This window comes from Zeus faber (genome assembly GCF_960531495.2).
Source record: "Zeus faber genome assembly, chromosome: 11".
NCBI classification, from domain to species: Eukaryota; Metazoa; Chordata; class Actinopteri; order Zeiformes; family Zeidae; genus Zeus; species Zeus faber.
Window position 1 is genome coordinate 21664328 of NC_137205.1, and position 24105 is coordinate 21688432.

At 44.2% G+C, this 24105-nt stretch overlaps 1 protein-coding gene across 1 annotated transcript; it reads right to left on the reverse strand.

Annotated features, from left to right (window-relative positions):
- Positions 1-1656: 1656 nt before the first annotated feature.
- Positions 1657-23128, reverse strand: LOC307236652 (myosin-8-like). The gene is made up of 39 exons (XM_080009127.1): positions 23040-23128; positions 22422-22633; positions 21705-21848; positions 21231-21387; positions 20559-20586; positions 20161-20275; positions 19971-20063; positions 19635-19698; positions 19454-19552; positions 19151-19254; positions 18821-18959; positions 18588-18706; positions 18345-18494; positions 18061-18231; positions 17509-17815; positions 16767-16831; positions 16417-16504; positions 15998-16115; positions 15625-15748; positions 15226-15362; positions 14614-14869; positions 14241-14483; positions 13805-13981; positions 13572-13717; positions 12887-12977; positions 12408-12797; positions 12051-12177; positions 11856-11974; positions 11175-11371; positions 7066-7249; positions 6203-6368; positions 5988-6112; positions 4924-5232; positions 4609-4812; positions 4210-4335; positions 3927-4097; positions 3111-3215; positions 2926-3021; positions 1657-2175 (listed from the first exon to the last, which is right to left on the reverse strand). Exons 2-39 carry the CDS (start codon positions 22620-22622, stop codon positions 2032-2034), a joined length of 5799 nt encoding a protein of 1932 aa, XP_079865253.1. The 5' UTR covers positions 22623-22633; positions 23040-23128; the 3' UTR covers positions 1657-2031.
- Positions 23129-24105: the final 977 nt, after the last annotated feature.

Genomic DNA, 24105 nt, shown 5'->3' on the forward strand with positions numbered 1-24105 from the left:
GTCCTACTGTGTCCTCTTAGTGTCCTGTTTGTGCCCTGCTAGTGTCCTGCCAGTGTGAGTGTCCTCTTAGTGTCCTGTTTGTGCTCCGTTGTGTCCCGTTAGTGTCTTTCTAGTGTCCTCTTAGCGACCTATCAGTGACTCAACGTCACAGTGACTTTAGTCCCTCTCTCTCTCTCTCTCCCTCTCTCTCTCCATCTGTGTCCTTTCTCCTCAGTTGGAGGTTACCTCAGACACGTGTTCTCCGCTCCAATGTGACCGCCCGTTTTCAAAGACACACTTGTGCGGCAGTAATTACCCCTACTTTACAGGGATTTCCAGAAATGCCAAGTAGATGACAGCTGCTGCTGTTTAGTCTACACCCGGACATAAGAACAAAAAGGGAGGATTTATTGAGGTACTTTTTAAAACGACACACTTTCTGTGTCCAAAAATCGTATATATAAAATAAATATTAAATCTTTTTGGTGAGACGCTGAGCACGTTGAACAATGATATCAACGTGTGTGAGTGACTTTGTTAGTGGGTTTGTTCCTTAAATCAATCAAATTTTGAACAACAGAGGGAGATCATTTTCTTTATTAATAATTTGGAAGGCAATATTAGGCCGGTTTCACCGTTTATAAAGATGGATGGAGCATCTCCGTGTTTTGGCTGACAGTTACTGCTGCAGAGAACAAAATAAGAGTAATCGTCATTCCTCATTAAAACGAATGTGGATTTTGTAACATTAGAATGTTTTTAATGTGTTAATGAACACTCTGACTGGAACTTAGCGAGCACACATGATTGCTCTTCTCATACGGGCATTTTTATGGTTGAATGTTTTTAAAGAAGTCGCTGCTATTTGTTCGGCTGATGTCCTACTTACATACGGTTATATCACCTCCTACATGCTTCATGAAATCAAACCCCTCTGTACCGTCTCTCGGTCCGAATAGGTTTACACACCTCCTGCGGAATCTGGGAGGTTTTTGAGCAAATGCCTTCAGCCACTATTCCTGGAATATGTTGAGCTCTCACTGTTGACTTAGAGGTGCCCTCAGTGGCACCGTATAGGATGGAGACAGACAGAGTATATATAGTGTGTGGCCGTGTCATTTCTAATTTGAAGTATTGTCTGTAAACATAGAGTAAATAATAATGATAATCATAATAATCATAATCATAGCAACAGTGATAACAATAATCATAATAACAATAAAAATAACAATAATAATAATAATAGAGTGTACAATCACAAATATGCATAATGTCTGCAATGTACTGGACAAAACAATCATTTCATATTTAATTTGACAATAAAAGCAGCTTCAGTCGCATTCATTTTCTGAGAACAGGAAAAAACAGTGACATCATTAATTATTTTTATTTGACCTTTTGTTATCATCTCATGCTATATTATACTGTACTATGTTTATATCGTAAACAGTGTATTGTAACAAAGCTGCAAACCATCAACCAACAACATTGACATTTCACAAAATCTTTATTTTAAGAACAAAAATATTATATAATATAATTATTATGTAATAATTCATTAATATATTCATATATGAATGAATATAATAATTAATATATATATAATACAAATATTATATCATATGATATTATATATATATATATCATATAGAAATCTTAATATTTGACTGCCATCATAATAAGCAAATGTATAACCTTTGTGAATATGGTAACCTCAATCTACTGTAACTCAATGATTCTCAAAGTGGGGGCCTGCGCTCTAGTGGGCACAGGAAGGTATTGCGCTTTAGGGGGGTGGGACGACTCAAGTTCATGACCAAATAAATCCAAATCAAAGAAGTAAATGAAAGGCTGTTGTGATTTGAGGTAGGTGTCTGTCTTTATTTTTATTGTGGAGGGGACTTTTTCCATATTTGAACGGTCAGTCAATAGAGATATAATGAGGTGAGATGTCATTTATGTGTTGTGATGAGTTTAAAATGTGCGAATAAATTAAGTTCAATAGGACTTTATTCTTTTTAATTTGAACAACAAACACTGCGGCGGAGGTCTCTATTCCCCTTTCCCGCCAATATCACGACTTTTGGTGCGCATTTTGTTCACTTGGGATTCTGCGATGTCGGCCCGCTCTTCGGCTTCCTCCAGCTCGTGCTGCAACTTCCGACATTTTGCCAAATGGAGGCTGGTTTGTTCCTCCTGTTGGTCACAGAACACAATCCAGTCCAGTTCGGTTCGGCAGTATCATTTGAGCTGATGCAAAGCCATTGTGCAAAGCGAACAATGCAACTGAACGATATGCTTCCTTTAGGCACAAACACTTAGTTATGGCGTCATGGTTTCTACAAAGCTGCTGATAGGGAAGCAGCGGCGTGGACCGCACCGGGTGACACCAACAGAGGGGGTGACACCACGGCCGGCGAAACGCGCGTCTTGGCCACCAAATCAAAAGTTAAACGTGCGTCTTGTTGCTGCACGATCACACTCATCAGATCGATTTTGCGCTCCCCCCAACAAGTGAATAAGGGCCGCACCCATGAGCTACCACACTGGGTGACACCCACCCTAGTGACGCCACTGTAGGGAAGAGCTTAAAAAGCATGCTTTTATAGGTCTCAAAAATGTGATGTTGAGGACTTTAAACTCAGTGCTTATGGCTCTTTAAAAACGGCAAAAAGGCCTTTCTGTAACGCACCTTCCATACTCTCCCCATTTCATTTGAATAGCCTTGGAACCGTGTCATTCTCACTCGTAAATGTTTTTAGCCGGTGACTAATTTGGATTTTACACCCATTTATGTCTGACTCTCACACATTCCTTTTTTGTTTTAAGCGCTCAGTATTATTGTGTCTGCCGCTGCCTGTCTTGGCCGGGTCTCTCGTGGGAAAGAGAGTTGAATCTCAATGGGACCCGCCCCGGTCAACAATGAATAATTGAGTCAACACTCACCGCCTCTTCAGTCTGGCGTTTGTGCGCCTTCACTTTCAGCTGCAGCTTGGAGACCAAATCCTGGAGCCTGGCCACGTTCTTCTTCTCTTCCTCGCCCTAAAAACCACAGCTCTCGAATCTCATCACAAACATCAAATCGTATACACTTCCCGTTGAGAATCAAGGGGGCCAAATCCTTCCACTACCTGATAGGTGAGCTCCTTCATTTTCCTCTCACACTTTCGGACGCCTTTCATGGCTTCTCCGCTTCGCTTCTGTTCTGCCTCCAGCTCGTTCTCCAGCTCGCGGACCTGCAAAAGGCAGTTTCCTCAGAGCTGTATTGTATAGAATATCCCAAGTATCAATAAACAATCGGTATCAGGGTGCGTGCCGATTTCCACAAGTTAAATTTAAGAGTTTTTAAGATCATTATGAATGCAATTCAAGACCTATTTCACCTCCATACTGCCAATGGATTTAAAGGAAAATCCGAGTCTCCCAGGTCTGAATACGAATAACAGTTTTCCGAGTTCCCGTGAACGCAGCATCACTTCCTGCTTTCGATCGCTTTCAACTGGAGAGCCGTGTCAGCGTCTTCCATTCCACTAGTTAATTGATTGCGGATGGCGCTCCCCTCCCCCTCCCAAAATAAACTCTTTGGATCTGGACGATTCACACAAGTCACCCAAATATACAGTACGTGGTAAAAGCGACATTCGCCGAAAAGTGAGTTGTTTGAATCACTGAACTTCATTATCCAATCAATTTATAAGACTTGTCAAAATTTTATTTGTCACAGTTTAAGGCCTACAATTCAGATTGTTGGATTAAAGACTTTTTAAGGACCCATGGAAACCCTGAGCATGGGTATCAGGAAGGTATTTAAAAAAAACTTGAAGCAATCAAGGAGGCGGGGTCTACCCTCTTGGGAGGAGCTTAGATAGCAGCTATTAGTTCATGTAGACTTAAACATCTCATTGAGTGAATAATTATAGTTCCTATTTTTTTGGAGGCGCTCGTACCCTGGACTCCAGTTTCTGAAGCTCCTTCTTTCCTCCTTTCAAGGCGATCTGCTCCGCCTCATCAAGGCGCTGCTGCAGGTCCTTCACCGTGACCTCCAGGTTCTTCTTCATCCTCTCCAGGTGAGCGCCGGTGTCCTGCTCCTTCTTCAGCTCCTCGGCCATCATGGCCGCCTGCAAAGGACCGGGGAGAGCAAAGACCTCGTTGGGTTTTTCGCGACAGCCGCAAAGAACGTAAAACTTGATGCCACGCAATTCTCTTTGGTGCAACATCAGCGGTAGTTACATCCATGATGGCTTTTTTGGCCTTTTCATCGGCATTTCTTGCTTCCTGGATAGTGTCCTCCATCTCAGACTGTAGCTGGGCATGGTCGGACTCCATTTTCTTTTTGCTGCTCAGGAGACTGGTGTTCTGGTCATCGGAGAAGGAGAGGTGGAGTCAGTGTGAGGCACATTAAGGGGAAGTCCACTGTGGATCTCTCCTGTTTTAATAAAAAGGTACATGATCCCTCATCCATGTTGGACGCCCGGCAATATCCCTAAACTGAGCACGGGGGTCCAGTACTTATAGAGGTATGCTTTCTTTGTTTGTTGAATAAGTTGAATGCATTTTACAGCGTATATCCCCTTCAACTAACAGGGTTGTGTAGCAGATTCAAAGCCAGCGGTTTCTTTGCTCCCTCACCTGAGAATGGAGGAGCTGAGCCCTCTCGTTGACGTCGACTAGCTCCTGCTCGGCCATCTTGCGGCACCTCTCCGACTGCTCGAGAGCCGCTCGCATCTCCTCGATCTCGGCCATCATGAGGTTGTTGCGACGGTCTAGGATGGCCAGTTGCTCCTTTAGGTCCTCCTGGCTGTGCAGAGCTTCATCCAACTGGACCTGGGTGTCCTGGGACAGAGGGCTCGCATGACACACGATTCATTTTTTAGGACCGGCTGTGCGGCGTTTTGGTGAAGGTCGGGATGTGCATAATGGCAGAGGTTTGGCTCTCAAACAAACCTTGTACTGGCACTGCAGGTTCCTTAGCTGCTTGGTGGCCTCGGCCGCCTGACGGTTGGCGTGACCCAGCTGGATCTCCATCTCGTTGACGTCGCACTCCATCTTCTTCTTGACGCGGACGGCGTCGTTCTTGCAGCGGGACTCGGCGTCCAGGGCGCTCTGCAGCGTGTCCACCGTCCTCTGGTGGTTCCTCTTCAGCTGCTCCATCTCCTCATCCTTCTCCGCCACCTTCCTGTCCACCTCCGACTTGATCTGGTTGAGCTCCAGCTGGAGGTGCAGCATTTTGGCTTCTTCGTGCTCGAGGGAGGACTAACAGGAAGGGGAAGCATCGGTTCAGCGTGATGCTATTAAAACATATACTTTTATTGACTTACTTGTTCTAATTGAAGGCTTTGCTGATGATGCCTGTGCTGTACAGCTGCTTTGACTTACTGAGAAATTTAGTGTGGTGAGTGTAAGTTGCTTATACTGTACTTAGAGATCACATACTGCCTGAAATAAAAACCCTCTGTCCAGCTTTAAAAAAAAAAACATTTAACGAAAACATGCACATTTACTCTTACTGCACAAACCTTTATAGCTCTATATTTGACTCACTAATGCTGAAGAGATGAATTACTGAGGTGTTGAAATTATGCATTGAATGCAATTCATTTTTATTTATTTTTTTGCTATTCCACGTCAATATAGTGCAATTCTATGTAAGCTCTGAAGGACAAATTAAAAAATACATTTTTTTTAGGTGGACCTCGAAATTTGTCTAAGTTCATGTGTTAAGAATGACCTACTGCCCCCTCTCAACAAGATAAGTCATTCAAACCATATTAATGTAGACAAATTTTGAGGTCCAATTATTTTTATTTAATTGTTAAAATGTTCTACTTCAGGCTTTCTGTACAATTCAGTCAATGTTATAAAACTGTTTAATTGCCATTTCCATCAAGACTGACTACGCCTGCTGAATGACTAAATGCAATGTAAATGAAATTTCAATATAAAGGATATAGATTACTTGTACCACTGAGCACGCAGAAATTACATAATACAAGTGTGAAGAAGCAAACCTCAGCTTCCTCCAGAGCGGTTTGGGTTTCCCTCTTGTCCTGTTCAGCTTGTTTGGCCATTTTCTCCAGCTCGTGGACAGTTTTAGCCGACTGCCCCACCTGCTCAGAGATATCTGTTATCTCCTCTAAAAGAGAAAAAAGAAAACACACCTCCATCAAAAACCCATTTAAACATATCGCGTTTGCGTCTCGACACCGAAATAACGAGGCCTCACGTTGGAGATTCTTGTTCTCCCGTCTCAGGCTCTCCAGGTGATCCAGAGCTTCCTCGTAGGAGTTCTTCAGCTTGAAGAGTTCGGTGCTCAGAGACCTGGACTCCCTCTGGGAGCCCTCCAGCTCCGACTGGCTCTCCTCGTGCTTCTGCTTCCACTCCCCAAGAACCTGATGATGCAGAAATATTCCATAAAATATTGGGTTGAGAATATTTTAACTCAAATATAAATAATAATTAAAAAAAAAAAGTCAGACTACAAAGTGACTTTGAGTCCAATCTACTTTTATATGTGGAGCTTGGAGGGTCCTTTTCACTCTGTTTTTATATTACTGTTGGTTCAGCAAATTTATAACTTAAGTTAATCAGTTAAAGGTGAAAACATAACCAAAATAGAAATATATTTCTATCTATTCTAATAATTTCTAAAGTACTTGAAAAAACTAAATTTCTTCCAAAAATATTATTTTCTTACACAAAAACACAAAATACATGTAACTGAGTACTTAAGTAACTAGTTTCTTCTCAGCTTTACCTGACAGGAAAGGCAGCCATCAACATAGTGTAATGAGCAATAAATGCATTTATCCACGATATTCTGTATTTTAAATAGTTTATCTTCTTTACTATTCCTCTTTTCATTAATATTATTGATTATATAAAACTGTAAAGTGTGCAGTATTCGTCCATTACACTCATTATACTCGGTGCCTTCCCATTTCTGTTGAAGCTTGGTAGAAACTAGGTAGGCTTAGCATAAACTCATGGTACTTGGTAGAAACGAGACCCATGTACTCAACTACGTGCACTTTGTGTTTTCCAAAGAATTTGTATTGTATTGAAGAATTTGTACTATTATATCAAGACCTTGTCAAAGTTCCTCTGCTTCTTGTCCAGCAAGGCGTTGGCGGCGTTGGACCTCTCCAGCTCCACCATCAGGTCCTCCACCTCGGCCTGCAGACGCTGCTTGGTCTTCTCCAGCGATGCACACTTGGCGTTCACGATCTCCGTCATCTCCTCGGAGTCCTGCAGCCTCTGGGCCAGCTTCTTCCTACCGTGACAGGAGGAGGAGAGGTCTTATTCATTCCTTCATTTGTTCATTCATTCCGGGTACCATGGCCTCTGCAGAGAGCTGAACCCGCTGCCCCAAACCAAAGACAGGAGTTTCCCCCAGATCTAACCCTAGCCCTCACCCTACCCCTAACCCTAACAAAACCCAATAAACCCAATAACCCAATAAAGCCCTATCTTAAGTTATCTTTATTTATCTCATCTTCTCTTGTTTTATCTTATCTTATCTCAACTTATCTTGCCTGCCTTCACCTATATCTTGGGTGCTTACTCGTATGACGTGATGACAATTATTTTTTATATAAAACAAATGAAAAACAAAAACTCCATCCATCCATCCATTTTCCACCGTTTATCCGGGTTCGGGTCACAGTGGCAGCAGGCTAAGCAAGGAGCTCCAGACCCCCTTCTCCCCAGCAACGTTTTCCAGTTCCTCCTGGGGGACCCTGAGGCGTTCCTAGGCCAGCTGGAATATATAATCCCTCCAGCACGTTCTGGGTCTACCCCGTGGTCTCCTACCAGTTGGACGTGCCCGGAAAACCTCCAAGGGAAGGCCCACAGGAGGCATCCTGATCAGATGCCTGAACCACCTCAATTGGCTCCTTTCGACGCGAAGGAGCAGCGGCTCTACTCCGAGCTCCCTCCGGATGTCCGAGCTCCTCACCCTACAGTATCTCTAAGACTGAGCCCAGCCACCTAACGGAGGAAACTCATTTCGGCCGCTTGTATTCGCGATCTCGTACTTTCGGTCACTACCCAAAGCTCATGACTATAGGTGAGGGTTGGGACGTAGATGGACTGGTAAATTGAGAGCTTTGCCTTCCGGCTCAGCTCCCTCTTCACCACAATGGTTCGGTACAACATCCGCATCACTGCTGACACCGCACAGATCTGCCTGTCCATCTCACGCTCCATTTTCCCCTCACTCAAGATCCCGAGATACTGGAACTCCTTCCAATGGGGCAGCAACTCGCTCCCAACCCGGATGGAGCAATCGCTTTCCGGCAGAGAATCATGGCCTCAGACTTGGAGGTGCTGACTCTCATCCCGACCTCTTCACACTCGGCTGCAAATCGCCCCAGTGCGTGCTGGAGGTCACGGTCTGATGAAGCCAACAAAACCACATCATCTGCAAAAAACAGAGATGCAATTCTGAGGTTCCCAAAAAGTACACTCTCCTCACCTAGGCTGCGCCTTGAGATCCTGTCCATGAATATCACAGATTCGGGGACAAGGGGCAACCTTAGCAGAGTCCAACACCCACTAAGAACGTGTTTGACTTTGTGCCGAGAATGCGAACACAGCTTTCACTTTGGTTGTACAAGGCCCGGATGGCTCATACCAATGGCCCAGGTACCCCATACTTCCTCAGTACCCCCCACAGGATCCCCCGAGGGACACGGCCGAAAGCCTTCTCCAGGTCCACAAAACACATGTAGACTGGATGGGCAAACTCCCACGACCCCCCCAGCAAACCTGTAAGGGTAAAGAGCTGGTCCACTGTTCCACTTCTAGGACGGAATCCGCATTGCTCCTCCTGAATCTGAGGTTCCACAATCGACCGGAGCCTCCTTTCCAGCACCCCGGAGTAAACTGAGGCTGAGCAGTGTGATAGCCCTATAATTGGAGCCCACCCTCCAGTCCCCCTTTTTAAAAATGGGAACAACCACCCCGGTCTGCCACTCCACAGGTACTGTACCCGACATCCATGCAACACTGAAGAGGTGTGTCAGCCAAGACAGCCCAAAAATGTCCAGAGCCTTCAGCATCTCAGGGCAAATCTTGTCCACCCCCGAAGCCATGCCACCGAGGAGTTTTTTGACTGCCTGAGCGACCTCTGCCAGGCATATGTACGAGACTTCCCCTGAGTCTTCAGACTCTGCCTCTTCCCCTGAGGATGTATTGATCGGGTTAAGGAGTTGATAATATCCCCAGTCCGGGTCAACAGTTCTCCACCCTGGCTGAACACAGCCTGAGCCAAACCCTTTCTGAGTCGCCGAACAGTTTTCCAGAACTTCCTTGAGGCCAACCGAAAGTCCTTCTCCATAGCCTCCCCGAACTCCTCCGACACCCGGGTTTTTGCTTCAGTGACCACCGAAGCCTCAGCCCTTCTAGCCTGCCGGTACCTGTCTGCTGCCTCGGGAGACCCCTGGGCCAGCCAAGCCCGAAAGGCCTCCTTCTTCAGCTTGACGGCTTCCTTCACCGCTGGTGTCCACCAACGGGTTCTTGGGCTACCGCCACGACAGGCACCGACTACCTTCCGACTACAGCTCCTAGCAGCCGCCTCTGCAATGGAGGTTTTGAACATGACCCACTCGGATTCCATGTCCCCAACCTCCCCCAGGATGCGCAAAAAATTCTTCCGAAGGTGGGAGTTGAAGACCTCGTGGACAGGGGCATCCACCAGGCGTTCCCTGTTCACCCTAACTACACGTTTGGGTTTACCAGGTCTGTCTGGCAGCCTCCCCCGCCATCTGATCCAATTCACCACCAGGTGGTGATCAGTTCACAGTTCTGCTCCTCTCTTCACCCGAGTGTCCAAGACATACGGCCGCAGATCTGATGACACGACCACAAAGTCGATCATCAATCTTTGACCTATGGTGGTCTGGTACCACGTACACTTATAAGCCACCCTATGCTCAAACATGGTGTTCGTTATGGTCCATCCATGACTAGCACAGTCCAATAACAAAGCAAAACTTGGATTCAAATCAAGCAGGCCGTTCCTCCCAATCATCCCCTTCCAGGTTTTGCCATCGTTGCCCACGTGAGCGTTGAAGTCTCCCAGTAGAACTATAGAGTCCCTAGGCGGAGCCCCTTCCAGGACACCACCCAGAGACTCCAAGAAGGCTGAATACTCTGAACCGGCGTTCGGTGCATAAGCACACACAACAGTAAGAGCTTTCCCCTCAGCAAGTTGTAGTCGCATAGAGGCGACCCTCTCATTCACTGAGGAGAACTCCAACATAGCGGCACTCAGCCGGGGGCTCGTGAGTATCCCCACACCCGCCCGATGCCTCTCACCCTGGGAAACTCTGGAAAAGGAGAGAGTCCAGCCCCTTGACAGGAATTTGGTTTCAGAGCCAGTACTGTGCGTAGAGGTGAGCCGAACTATATCTAGTTGGTACCGCTCCACCTCCCGCCAGAGAGGTGACATTCCACATCCCTAGAACTAGTCTACGATGCCGAGGATCAGCAGGCCCAGGCCCTTTGCCTGACATTGCACCTGACCCCCTCGCCTGTCCCTGCAGGTGATGGGTCCACAGGGTGGCGGCTCCATGGTGTTTTTTCGGGCTGTCCTCGGCCGAGCCCCATGGGTCAAGGCCCGGCCACCAGACACTCGCCGGCGAGCTCCCCTCCCAGGTCTGGCTCCAGGAGGGGTCGCCGGTTTCCCTATTCCAGGCAAGGTACCATGTTGCCTTGATTGTCGTTGCATTAGGGTCCTTTGAAGGACAAAAACTAAAAACAAAAACAAATAATTTTTATTTTATTAATTATTTTACAAACGATTAACTTCATTTGATTTAATTTGAACATTTTTTTTAAATAAAAGTACAGTGATACAGTAATAAAGTAAAAAAATAAACATTTATTTTACAGTTTTTTCCCGATTGTTAATGATCAACTTTTTTTTTAACTTTTTTTTCAACCCATCAGCTTTCTTCACTTTTTTAATAAAACTAAAATATTTCAGACCTCATGTTGACTGAACAATACGGCGTATTGTCATGTCTTATCACTATCACAACACGATATCACTGGGAAGTCCATCACCCAGGATAAGGGGCCGCCGTCCTGCCCTGACTGCAGCTCTCTGTCTCTTTGAAAAGAGCTTTGGAAGTGTACAACAACCCTACTTATTATTATGATCATTCTTATTATTATCATCACATCCCTCTTACTTGGCCTCCTCCAGCTCCTCGGTCCTCTGGATGGCGTCGGTCTCGTACTTGGTCCTCCACTGCGCCACCTCGCTGTTGGCCTTGGACATGCAGCGCTGCAGCTCGGCCTTGGCCTCCTGCTCCTCCTCGTACTGCTCCCGCAGCAGCTCGCAGTCGTGCCGCGCCGACTGGGCGGCGTGCGCCAGGGCGCTCTTCGCCTGCCACACCCCATAATATTAAACACAGCGAGTTCACCGGTGTGACGTGCACAGACGAGAGAGAGAGGGATTCCCTAACCCGTCGGAGGTTTTGACGTCAAACTGAAAGGTATTTTGTACTCAAGTACTTCCATTTTAGGGCACTAATACTTTAACTCAACTACATTTCAAAACCAATATCTTATTTTTTACACCTCGAGATGTATCTGTGCTTTTCATATAAGCAAAGCAAGCCGTGAAATATTATTTTAATAATTTTTGTATTTATTTATTTATCTATTTTATATTGTGATTATGTATTGTTTTTTAATAAATATTTCCTTTACCTCCCAGCTTTGTTTTGTTTGGAGCCTTCCAGTGAGCATCTCACCACATGTAGTATTATAGTACAAATGTACTCGAGCACATGAATGAATATAGAATAACTCAAGAAGCGATATGAGCGTAATACATGCTTCTTTTTTCTTTTTTGGTCTTCTCTGACCTTCATTTCCTCTTCCAGGAGCCTCTTCAGCTCTTCGATCTGCTGACTTCCCGCACTTTTCACTCTGGTGAGTTGACCGAGAGCGGCTTCTTTCTCCTCCAGCTGTCGGGTCAGCTCCCCTGTTTGAGTTGTGAGGGAAATTATTCACCCGGTCCGTCCATATATTATTATATTTCTTTTTTTCTTTTTTTTTACCGTTTTCCGTCTGCAGGCGAGCACTTAGAGCAGTGTAATCGCTCAAAGACCTCTGGGCATCGTCCGCCTTGCTTTTGTATTCGCAGCTTTGGTCTTCCAGGCTCCTGCACAGTTTCTCCATATTAGCCTGGAATATTAAAATTTGATTAAATGGGCAGGCGGCCCCACATTATTTAAAAAAGTTCCCCTAGCAAGTGGGCCGCCTAATCATTGGAAAAACAAATATTTTAATGAATGATTTCTTTTTTTTTCATAGAAAAAATTACACATTCACCTCATGGTATGTGTTCCCACAGAGCACAGCTGTGGAGTTTTGGCTGCACTGAAAATAAAATCTCATACATATATTCCCCTCACCTTGCTTTTCAGAATGCTCTCCGCGTTGCCGACCATGTCGTCCACCTCCAGCTTGAGCTCGCTCTTCTCCTTCTCCAGCTTCTGCTTGACCCTCTGCAGGTTGTCCAGTTGCTCCCCGAGCTCCGAGACGCTGTCGGCGTGCTTCTTCCTCAGGGAGGCGGAGGTGGCCTCGTGCTGCAGGGAGCTCTCCTCCAGGTCGCGGCGCAGTTTGAGGAACTCGGCCTCGCGCTTCTTGTTCATCTCCACCTGAGCGGCGGTGGCGCCGCCGGCCTCCTCCAGGCGCTCGCTGATCTCCTCCAACTCCCTGGAGAGGTCGCAGCGCTGCTTCTCCACCTTGGCCCGAGCAGAGCGCTCGGCCTCCATCTCCTCCTGCAGCTCCTCAGTGCGGGCCTGCGGTGGGTTTTTGAATTTGTATGAATGAATGATGAAGAAATTGGGGGAAAAAAAATGACCCTTGAGTAGAGTTAAATGCCATTTACCTGTAGCTCCTTTATCTTCTTTTGGAGTTGTGTGCTGAGAGCTTGTTCATTCTCATTTTTTCCCTGTAGGTTGCTGATTTCAAAGTCCTTCCTGGGGAAAAAATGGATTGTGGATCTTAAAGCAATATTTCCCAGTGTTTCTCCCTCCAGGATTTCTAGAGTGGTGTTTACCACTGGTGCAGAATTAAAGTGGTAATCCGTAAGATAATTTTGTTAAAAAAATTAAAATTAAAAAAAATCGGATATTTGATACTTATTTAAGCAGGTACGTTTTAAGAAACAGCCATTGAACGTTTTTGCGTTATGTATGTACTATTTGCTGTTTCCATTAGTGGTGGCGGGGTCCACCACTGATCAGTCACGTACAAGACAAGAAGTGAAAGCGCCCTCAGATTAAACCATATGCCACCACCTCAAGGGACCAAGAAGAACAAAAAACAAATCAATAGTTTAATAGAAGGCAAACTTTGAAGAAAAGAAAGTGACCGTCTTAGGGACCCTCTTAAATACGAGAGTAAACCCAGATGTTGGGAAAAAAACAACAACATTGTAGTTTACAATGAAATTCTGGGATTTTTAGTATCATCTATCCAACGCAGGTGATTATATGGATTTCCACTTCAAACCTAGGATTTGCATTGGAGCCCTTTAGGTCGACATCATCGCAGAAAGCCAGGAAACACACTTTTTTAATTGCTCCTCCATCCGTTGGCCTTCGTTCTCCAGGTCCATGATGGTCTCCTGGGAGAGCTTGAGATCCCCCTCCAGTTTCCTCTTGGATCTTTCCAAATCGGCTCGCACCTTCTTCTCGTGCTCCAGGCAGCATTCAAGCTAGAAGAGATCAGCCGCTTTCCATATTAAATGATGTCCTCACCGACAAGTGACATCGCTCAACATCTCGGGCGTCCTTCTACTCACATCGTCGACCTGCTGCTCAAGCTTGATCTTAGTCTTGGTCAGTGAGTTGACTTTGTCCTCCTCCGCCTGGAGGTCGTCCAGAGTCTGCTGGTGGACATCTTGCAGGGCCTTGATCTCCTTTGAGGACTTCAACAGGTTCTCCTCGAGCGTGGTCACCTCCTCGATCAAATTCTTGACCTGGTTCAGGGGAACGAATCAGATTTTGGGCGTCGGGTCATGACATCGAATGCTGGATCGCAGCCAATCATTGGCCTCGAAATCCGGGAAATGTCTGGAAATACTAATTTGGAAATTTCTTTACTTTTTCGTTTGTTATCTTTAGTTTTGTATACGAGTGTCTACTTATGTTTCCTATTATTAGACATGATGGGAAGGATGATAAGATAAGTTGAAACCTGTGGTACAATAACCCCATTCCACATTGAGGCGTTCTGACCTTGTTCTCCGTGGCGTGCTTCTCCTTCTCCACCTTGGCGACGGTGAGCTCCAGGTCGTCGATGTCCCTCTTCAGCTCCGTGCACTCGTCCTCCAGCTTCCTCTTCTTGGCCGTCAGCTCGGCGTTGATCTCCTCCTCCTCCTCCATCCTCTCGGAGAACTCCTTGGCCTTGGCCTCCAGGTGGATCTTGCTCTTGATCAGGCCCTCGCAGCGCTCCTCGGCGTCGCACAGGTTCTCCCTCTCCTGCGGATCGGAGGAACCCCCCCCAACCAAAAAAAAACGCTCTTTTAAGGGACGACTTACCGCGGCCGCTGTCGGGCTTGGTGGAAGATGTATTATGGTCTTTCCTCAGTGAGCCCGCGGTCCGACCTACCGCCTGGATCTGGAGGTAGAGGTCATTCTTCTCCTGCACCAGCGACACCACCTTCTCCTCCAGCTCCTTCCGGCGGGTCTCGGACTTGAGGAACTCCTCCTTGATCCTGGAAAACTCCTCCTTCATGTTCTGCATCTCCTTCTCGGCCTCGGCGCTCCTCAGCAGGGGCTTGATCTTGAAGTAGAGCCTCATCCACGGCCAGTTCTTCACGTTCATGAAGGAGCGGATGTTGTACTGGATGACGAAAATGGATTCCCTGGAGAAAAAATAAAAGAATGGAGAATATGGAAAAAATATGCAAAATAAATTACATTTTAGAGGAAATGTAAATGTGATTTTTCTTATTTATTTGAGTGTGTATTTAAAGATCAATTTATATAATTGTCTAATTCATTTATTGACCTATTTATATATGTATTTATTTATTTGTGTATTTAACTGTTTACTAATTTATTTCTTCATTTATTTAACTGTGTATTTATTTTTCCAATTCACTGATTTCACTTTTAATGTATTAACTTTTTCTATTTAAACTAAGCTCAAACAGCAACAATGTGCACAGCAGATTTAAAAGCAGGTTAACAAAAAGGTGAAGGCTCTCCTGATAGAGACCTTTTCTTGGACATTTCCTTGAACTTCTGTCGGGCAACGTAACCGCGGGCGACGGCCTGGATCCTGGTCATCAGGACGGCGAGACGCTCGTCTCTCATTTCCTCCAGGAGGCCCAGCAGGCCGGCTTTGAAAAAGACCTGAAAGCGGGAAAAAAGCCTATATATGCAACACTCCCGACAACCAGGTCCGGGAAATTACTGGATATTAGGATTTTTCCTAATCTGTTTATTTGGCCGAGTACATTTTCGTAGACAAGGACTTTGTCGTGGTGAAGATTTGTGCATTGCTGTAAAAAACGATGTACTCACACACACACACACACACACACACACACACACGCACACACACACACACACACACACACACACACGCACACACACACACCTCCTGAAAAAGTACCTTTGTGTATCCAAACTTGTACTGGGCGTGGTCCACGTCGATGGAGGAGAGCAGCTTCTCCGAGGCTTTCTTGCTGTCGATGAACTGTCCCTCAGGAATCGCACTGGCGTTCAGTATTCTGTACCTGGGAGGGAGAGACAGTTCGGTGGAGATATAGAGGGTGGATTTCGGGGCAACCTTAGATGACCTTAGATGTCTATCAAGGTGATTGTTGTTGAAGCTAATTTCACTTCTTTGGCAGTTTTCACGTTTCGTGCCATTCCCGGGTTTCTCTCTTCTACCTTTGGGAATTTTGGGACATCCAAGCCACCCGAGGGCTGGGGGTTCCAGGGTCAAGCTGGACTTCAAACGTTCAATCAAGTCGTGGTCTAACCTCTGCTTGAAGTCACCGTAGAGGATCCGGCTGGGAAAGCCTTTCCTGCAGATCCTGATCCCCTCCAGAACACCGTTACAGCGCAGCTGGTGCAGGACGAGATGGTGCACCATCGCCCCTACAGGGGGAGGGAAGATTAAAAACTGCAGCAGCGGAAAATTTCGGGCGTGGGTGAACGAATACAATGTCCACCGGGACGTTCACCAGGAGTCCCAGTTCCCCCGTGGCACCCAGTTAGGATTCTCCCACGGTCGAGACAAACGGGCATGGACTCTGCATCCCCTGAGACGTTTCCCACTGACCACGCCCGCCGTGTGTTTGTTGAGTCCTTGTGGTGCAGACCCACTTTTATCTCCTCCATTTCCCCCGTCGTGGCTTTCTCACAGCGTGTACCGATGCACTTGTTTGACGTTTTTTACCTGGCGTCTTGGTCTCGTTGGGGATGATGCACCTCACAAAGTGCGGGTGGGTGGATCTGAGGTTTGCCATCAGCTTGTTGAGGTTCTCCTGGGGGAGGTGGACGCCAGAACGAGAGAACAGTCAGACTCGCCGTCATTAGATCCTTTTCTTTTTGTTGTAATCAATCCCTCTAGTTTGACGCCAGCGCGGCCGCCCCCAATATCGTTGAGATAAGGCCCGGGTCGAAAAACAGCGAAACCGATCCTTTAAGGCGCAAGCCGACCAAACACTAACCCCGATTCAAGAGGGGGAAGAAGTTCAAATTCAAACTGAAATCCAAAGAAAATCTCCATGTAAATGGTTACTGTACCCTGAAAAGTGCAGAGACCGTCTGGAAAGAGGATCCCTTCCTCTTGGTAGTTTTCTTACTTCCATCTGCTTTTAAACAAGTGAGAGGGAATCACAACCAGGGACGGGAATCAGCAGGTAACTCACAGTACAATACTATCACCTTACATTCCCCGCGATAACGATGGTATCACAATTCTGCAATACACGATCCAGGGATATTGCGAGAAAATCATTGACGATTCATCACGATATCGGTGTAATTGAAGAGGGAAAAATACCCAAAATCAAACAGGAATGAATGATATACTATATTCTGTACGTTAATAAAAAAAAGCTATATAGAGCGGCGTATATTAATTTCATATCGTAAGAGTATCGCGATATATTACAGTATCGATTTTGTCTCTCACACCCCTACTCATAACAGACCTTTTGGCATTGGCTGAGTTCTGATCCAATCCATTGATTGTATAGAACAGCGCTGACTGAGAAGGCTTAGTTTGGGGTCAGTGGAACACAGAAAATGACACGCCTTTGATATTTTTTCTTCAATATCTGACATTGCTTGATAGGACTCTCTGTATCCAATTTTTGTAAAGGGCATATTCTGTGATACCGATACCTTATTTTAGCCTCATGTCGCACCAGTATCTGACACCAGTAATAGTATAAACACATCCCTATCACATATACGGTATGTACCGTACACTAATACACATATTCTCAATTAAGCTTTCTTCCATATAAACCTGTGAACTGACCGTCGGCGGAGGCGTAGGTGGCGAAGAGCTGGTTGAGCAGCTTCAGGCCGGCCTTCTGGTAGAGCTGGACCACGGTGTCGTTCAGCGGGTCCTTGTTCTTCTCCAGCCAGCCGGAGATGTTGTAGTTGACGGTGCCGGCGTAGTGCACCAGGGAGAAGTGGGCCTCGGTCTTGCCCTTGGTGGGCCTGGGCTTCTGGAAGTTGCTGTTCTTCCCCAGGTGCTGGTCGTACAGCTTGTTCTTGAAGGAGCCGTCCGTGGCTTTGGGGAACATGCACTCCTCCTCCAGGATGGACAGGATACCCATCGGCTGCGCACAGGATCCGCAACAGCCGCTGTTTGGTTCGTTTGTATTTCTTTACACGAATACGCTGTACAATTTTTACCTCGCATTCACAAATGGACACTCATTCATAGGCAACCTGCTCATCGGGAGCAGTTAGGGGGGGTTCAATGTCGAGAAATCCTCCGATTAGAGACGCAGATGACCGCCATGCTCTACCTCCTAAGTCACTGCCGCGCCATGAATGTAGGTGCTGTACGATGGCCACCTACCTTCTCGATGAGCTCAATGCAGGCCGCCAGGTCCATGCCAAAGTCGATGAACTCCCACTCGATGCCTTCCTTCTTGTATTCCTCTTGTTCCAGCACAAACATGTGGTGGTTGAAAAACTGTTGCAGCTTCTCGTTGGTGAAGTTGATGCACAGCTGCTCCAGGCTGTTCATCTGCACCGGAGTCACGGAGGAATCGCTTCATTCAACCATCAAAATTCAACAACCCTACTCTGAAAAAAAACACTTGTTATAGATTGACAACCTCATAGGTCATAGACATTCACCTCAAATATCTCGAACCCGGCGATGTCCAGGACGCCTATGAAGTGCTGCCTGGGCAGCTTGGTGTCCAGCTGCTGGTTGATCCTGGCCACCATCCAGAAGAAGAGCTTCTCGTACACCGCCTTGGACAGTGCTCCCATTGAGTTGTTCACCTAGAAACCAGAGGGTTTCCTCATTGCCCGTCGACCATTAGGTTTTAAGTGGCTGAGCACAAAGCCAGAGGTGGTTCCAAACCCTTTAAGTACCTGCTGGACCGTTTGGCCCTTGGTGACGTACTCGTTCCCCACCTTCACTCTGGGGTAGCACAGAGCTTTCAGCAGGTCCGCCGAGTTCAGGCCCATGAGGTAAGCGACTTTGTCGGCCACTAAGACAAAATATTTAGGAAGAAGGAAACAAATCGATGTAGTACATGCCACATGCCCCTTCTCCAGAGGCGTGTATGATTTACATTCTGAACATGAACGGCTTAAGACCTCACCCTCGGTGCCATCGGGCTCGGCCTGCTCCTCTCTCTGCTTCTGCTTGAACTTCATGTTCCCATAATGCATCACTGCTCCGGTCAGCTTGTAGATGCCCAACTTCTCCTCAGTGTTGAAACCCAGGATGTCAATGGCACTCTGTGAGGGGAAAGACACGTGTGGTTCGGCGTCTTTAAGCTGAGTTTAGTGTCATTTACATCAGTTCGTTCTGTTACATTTTGCTGGGTTAAGTTTGGTTTGGTTTGGATGTCATCGTTTTTAAATTCCATCAGTATGGAACCCACATATTTTCCGTATTTATTTCAACGGAGGTCCGGATTCAAACTCACATCCGTGGCCATCAGCTCCTCTGTGTCGTTGATGCTCAGCACCGTGATCTCCCCCTGGCTGATGAAGGGATAGTCGTAGGGGTTGGTGGTGATCAGCAGCATCTCTGGAATAAACAGTAAAAAGCAGATTCAAACATAAAATACAGAACACTGTCTTTGTTCTGACGTTTCGATTTCACACTTGAGTTTCAGCGTAAAAATGCAGCCTGATTTCATGACACGTATTACTTTATTTCTTTATTTTATTGATTTGTTATCACACCTCTTTATCTCTTTATCTGTGTTGCTAAAAAGCGTATTTACCAATTAAATCTGGCTTTTTGTTTGACAGGATCTGGTAGAAGATGTGGTAGCTCCTCTCTGCAGGAAGCTGGAAGGTCACCCTGGATTTCTCCAGAAGATCTACAAGCGTAATTAAAGTATTAGTTCATTATCACTAATAAAATAATAACAATAATAATAATAATAACTTTAGCAAACTTACATGTTTCAATATCGGCCGATGCCAACTTCCCCTTTGTTCCAAAGTGGATGCGAATGAATTTCCCCTGGAATATAATAAATATATATTTTTAGTAGTAGTAGTAGTAGTAGTAGTAGTAGTGGTAGTACACTGAAAAAAATTGTCATTGTATCAATTAAAAAAACATTATCTATTTCTTTGATTTTCTCAACCTAAAATTGTAGAAATTATAAAGTGTGAGTTTTAAATTGAGAAAACCTTAAAAATTAAAGGTTTTTGAACATTGCAAGCATTTTTTTTAAGTCGTTCCAGTGACACAAATCCAATATTTTTTCCTCATAAAAGTCTTAGACTCACAAAGCGAGAGGAGTTGTCGTTCCTCACGGTCTTGGCGTTCCCAAAAGCCTCCAGCAGAGGGTTGGCCTGGATGATCTGGTCCTCCAGAGTATCCTGGGGGGTGTTAAAACATACAGTATGTTTCCCTGCAGCAGGTGATTTGTACATTTGTTTTTTATCATTGTGTTGCTAGTGAAATTGCGATTGGAACCTTCATTTTCACGCCCAGTTGCTCTTTCTTGCTCGAGTCACCGAACGATGCGATAGTCGCAAAATACTGGATGACGCGCTTTGTGTTCACCGTCTTCCCCGCACCAGATTCTCCACTGTGGAAAATGGTACATTTTGAAAAACACACAAAAAAAACACATTTCAATCAAAAAAGGAGATAGATAGATAGATAGATAGATAGATAGATAGATAGATAGATAGATAGATAGATAGATAGATAGATAGATAGATAAATAGATAGATAGATAGAAAATAAATAAATAAAGAAAGAAAGAAAGAAAGAAAGAAAGAAAATGCTTATTGGGAATTTTATAAAAATTCACTTTAATAAATGCACAGGTTTATAGCTTTTAAAATAGACCAAGAAATGTTACTTACGTGATGAGGATTGACTGGTTCTCACGATCTGTGAAAAAAAAGAAAAAGAAATATTTAAAAATTGTAAAGGTCAACTCAATTTAGGTGAATAAATTGAAAATTCTTTCTCTTTAGCAGATTGTCTTATTAATCACATCAAAATACACTCTTCATATACCCACTCCATGGCTGGAGTGGGTATATGAAAGAAAGGTTGTGTACTTCATACTGCCTTATAGATATATAAAGGTTGTTTTTTTGGACTTAGTACATAAAATAAAACATTGAAAGTGTGGTGATGTTGAAGGAATAATGATATTCAGTATATGTAATAAACTAGTGCCTTATTTTACCATTATGGTAATCTTTACACTTTTGAGTTAGCTGGAAATAAAGTTGTCTTTGCATGATAAAGGGTTGTTGTTATAAAAATATAAAACTATTTATATTCGTTACTCTCATATCAAAGACGTCAATCTGCACTTTGAGATGATATTAATAGTTTTTATTGTTGATGGAAAGACTTGACAGAAGAGCCAAAGCAACAACAAAATGTATCACTGTCCAATGACTTTGGGTCAGCACTGTATATGAATGGATATTTAGAATTGTAAAGTAAGTATGGGCCTACTGTACATTTCCAGATAAAGTTTAGGGAAATAGCGGTATTGCAATTGTCGCTCCGAGAAGTACCTGTGAGCATGTACTGATAAGCGTTATCAGAGATGGAGAAGATGTGCGGGGGGATTTCCTGTCGTTTCTTCCCCCGGTATCCCGACACCACCTCAGGGTTGTAAACAGGAAGCCACTTGTAGGGGTTCACCGTCACGCAGAACAGGCCAGAGTAGGTCTGCAAGGGGAAAGTAGAGAGGTTAAATAAAAAGTATAAATTAAAAAAATATATGGATAGATAAATATTAAATTATTTAAAAAAAGAAAAATTAAAATAAATTAAAATAATATAAAATATAATATAAATATGATATAATAAATAATTAAAAGATAATGGCGAAGGGAAGTGCATAGCAACTATAAAAGTCTAAATTTTAAAATTGCTCTGAATGGCCTGGCTGCACCTTTTTTACAATCCAAACCCAATTAATTTCATGTGAAAACGCAAACATTTCACTTCCCCCGTTCATGATTTAAATGTCATTTTGTGTTTACGTAGATCATCCAGGCGGCGTAGCGTTCCTTCAGGTTGAACAGCACGGCCGGCTCATGCAGATGTGTCAACATGGCCATGTCCTCGATCTTATCGAACTTTGGAGGGTTCATGGGACGGATGTCATCCGGTTGCACCGTCACAATCTGGATGAAAAAAAAAAAAAAGTTCACCACAAAATCATTACGGATAATTTAAGATTCAAATACATATGACAAATACCACAAACAAAAATACATGTAGAAAAACCCCTCATCGTCACAATTTAAGATTGAAATAGTGACAGCCAAAAAATGACAGTTTTGATCATTTCACTATTCCTTAGTTTATTGAAAAACAACAAATTGACCAATTGATAATGATTTTTAAAAGTCCTTCAATCACCCTTCTATCCCCCATAAAACACGACGGTTAAAATCTATACGCTCAGGCCCCGTTGGCCCCTAAATCCGGCTTTACACTGAATCGACAAACGAGTCCATTCATTTCTATGGACGGTCTGATTTTAAGGCGCCCTTTCATTCAAGGAAATGGCAACGGCAAGTTTTGGAAAAAACAGAAATAATAAAGTTGCGAAACCTTCAGACGCAGTTCACCCAACGGCTACTTGGAGCATGGGGAGCGGGAGTAGGATCCCACTGTCGGATGCGTTTTGGGATTCAGTGTAAAGCGAACTTCACAGATAAAACCGGTCCGCTCTGTACGCAGCCGACACCCACCTTCCCGTCCTCGGTCTCCACCGTGATCTTGGCCCCGTCGTGGCTCCGGATCTTCCCCCTCACATACTCCTGCTTGGGGTCCGCCACGAACACGGCGGCCTTGGCGTCGAACGGCTTGTTCTGCGCCGCCAGGCGCTCCCGCTCCGGCTTGCGGAGGTAGGGGGCCGCCACCCCGAAGATCTCCATCTCAGCATCACTCATCTTTTAGGCAGCTGGGAAAAAAAACTTGTGATCAGAATCAGAATTTGAATCTGATGCATTTTCATATACAAGGGGTCAGGATTGGTGATTGATGATTTCCATATAGACAATTAGAAATTTCGGAAAGAGTCTGAAAAATAAATGAATAAATTAATGGATCAAAAAATGGTGTAAATGAATAAATAAATATAATTTTATTCAGATGAAAAAATATATAACATAAAATAAAAAATAAAAACAGCCAAATATAAAGAAAAAAATACAGAGCAGAAATATCCAAACACATATAAATATACAGAATATACAAAGTGTGATTATATGCACAGGATCAATTATTTCTATAAGTATCTAAGGTATACATTTTTACTATGTCCTTACTAAATTGTCACAGTGTTATAACAGTGCTGTGTTGCTTACCTGAGTGCTTTAAAAAGACAGAATTTGCTTCCAAAGGTTTTGTTTTTTAAGACGAATAATTCTCCCGCTTCCTCGAAAGAATACTCCAGATTCACCTCCCACTAACAAGACCGTGACAGGTTTTATACGAGACGACCCGGTCCCTATCTCCCAAATTTGGGACCTCCTCAGACCAGTGATGTCTGTTGGTGTCCATTCTTTATTTTCAACCTGCCTATGTATAGTAGTATTGTGTCACTTCCAAATGGTTTCCATTGTAATCCTCCGGCCTGGAACCATTTGAAAAAGCCAGTGAAGGCTAAAGAAGCCCAGCTTAGGGGGCTTTGGGGTCCCAACATGGCGGACCCTCATTTTTGGGGATCAGGGAAGATTAGCTTTGTATTTGGTCGTTTAGGGCGTCGCTGGAATTCTGCCCTTGATTAGAGACGGCTGCCGGGGGCCAAAAGGTTTACACCTGCCAGACTGAAGTTTATCACAATATCCGTCATTACTGAGTTTTACCTGTTGTATTTCATTTTATGCTTCTTAATTTACTGAAAGCAAATGGCAAGTTAACTATGATTTTTATAGGGTTTGATACCAATGTAGCCTAATGTATACATACATGTATGTATTAATGTATTCCTTCATTCAGTAGTCATTTACTATTTTTATACCAAATAGAATAAATATACAACTTTTATATCCATTAGTATGAATATACTATTTTTATTCCCAGTAGTAAAATGTACTATTTTGATACCCAGTAGTATAAATATAAATATTTTATACCCAATAGCATAGATATACTGTTTTTATACCCAGTAATATAATGTACTATTTCTATACCCAGTAGTATAAACATACTTTTTTATACCCAATAGTATAGATATACTATTTTATACCCGATAGTATAAATATATTGTTTTTATACCCAATAGTATAAATATACTATTTTTATACCCAGTAGTATAATGTACTATTTTTATATGCAGTAGTATAAATATACATTTTTTATACCCAATAGTATATAGTATTTCTATAACCAATAGTATATAGTATTTTTATACCCAATAGTATAGATATA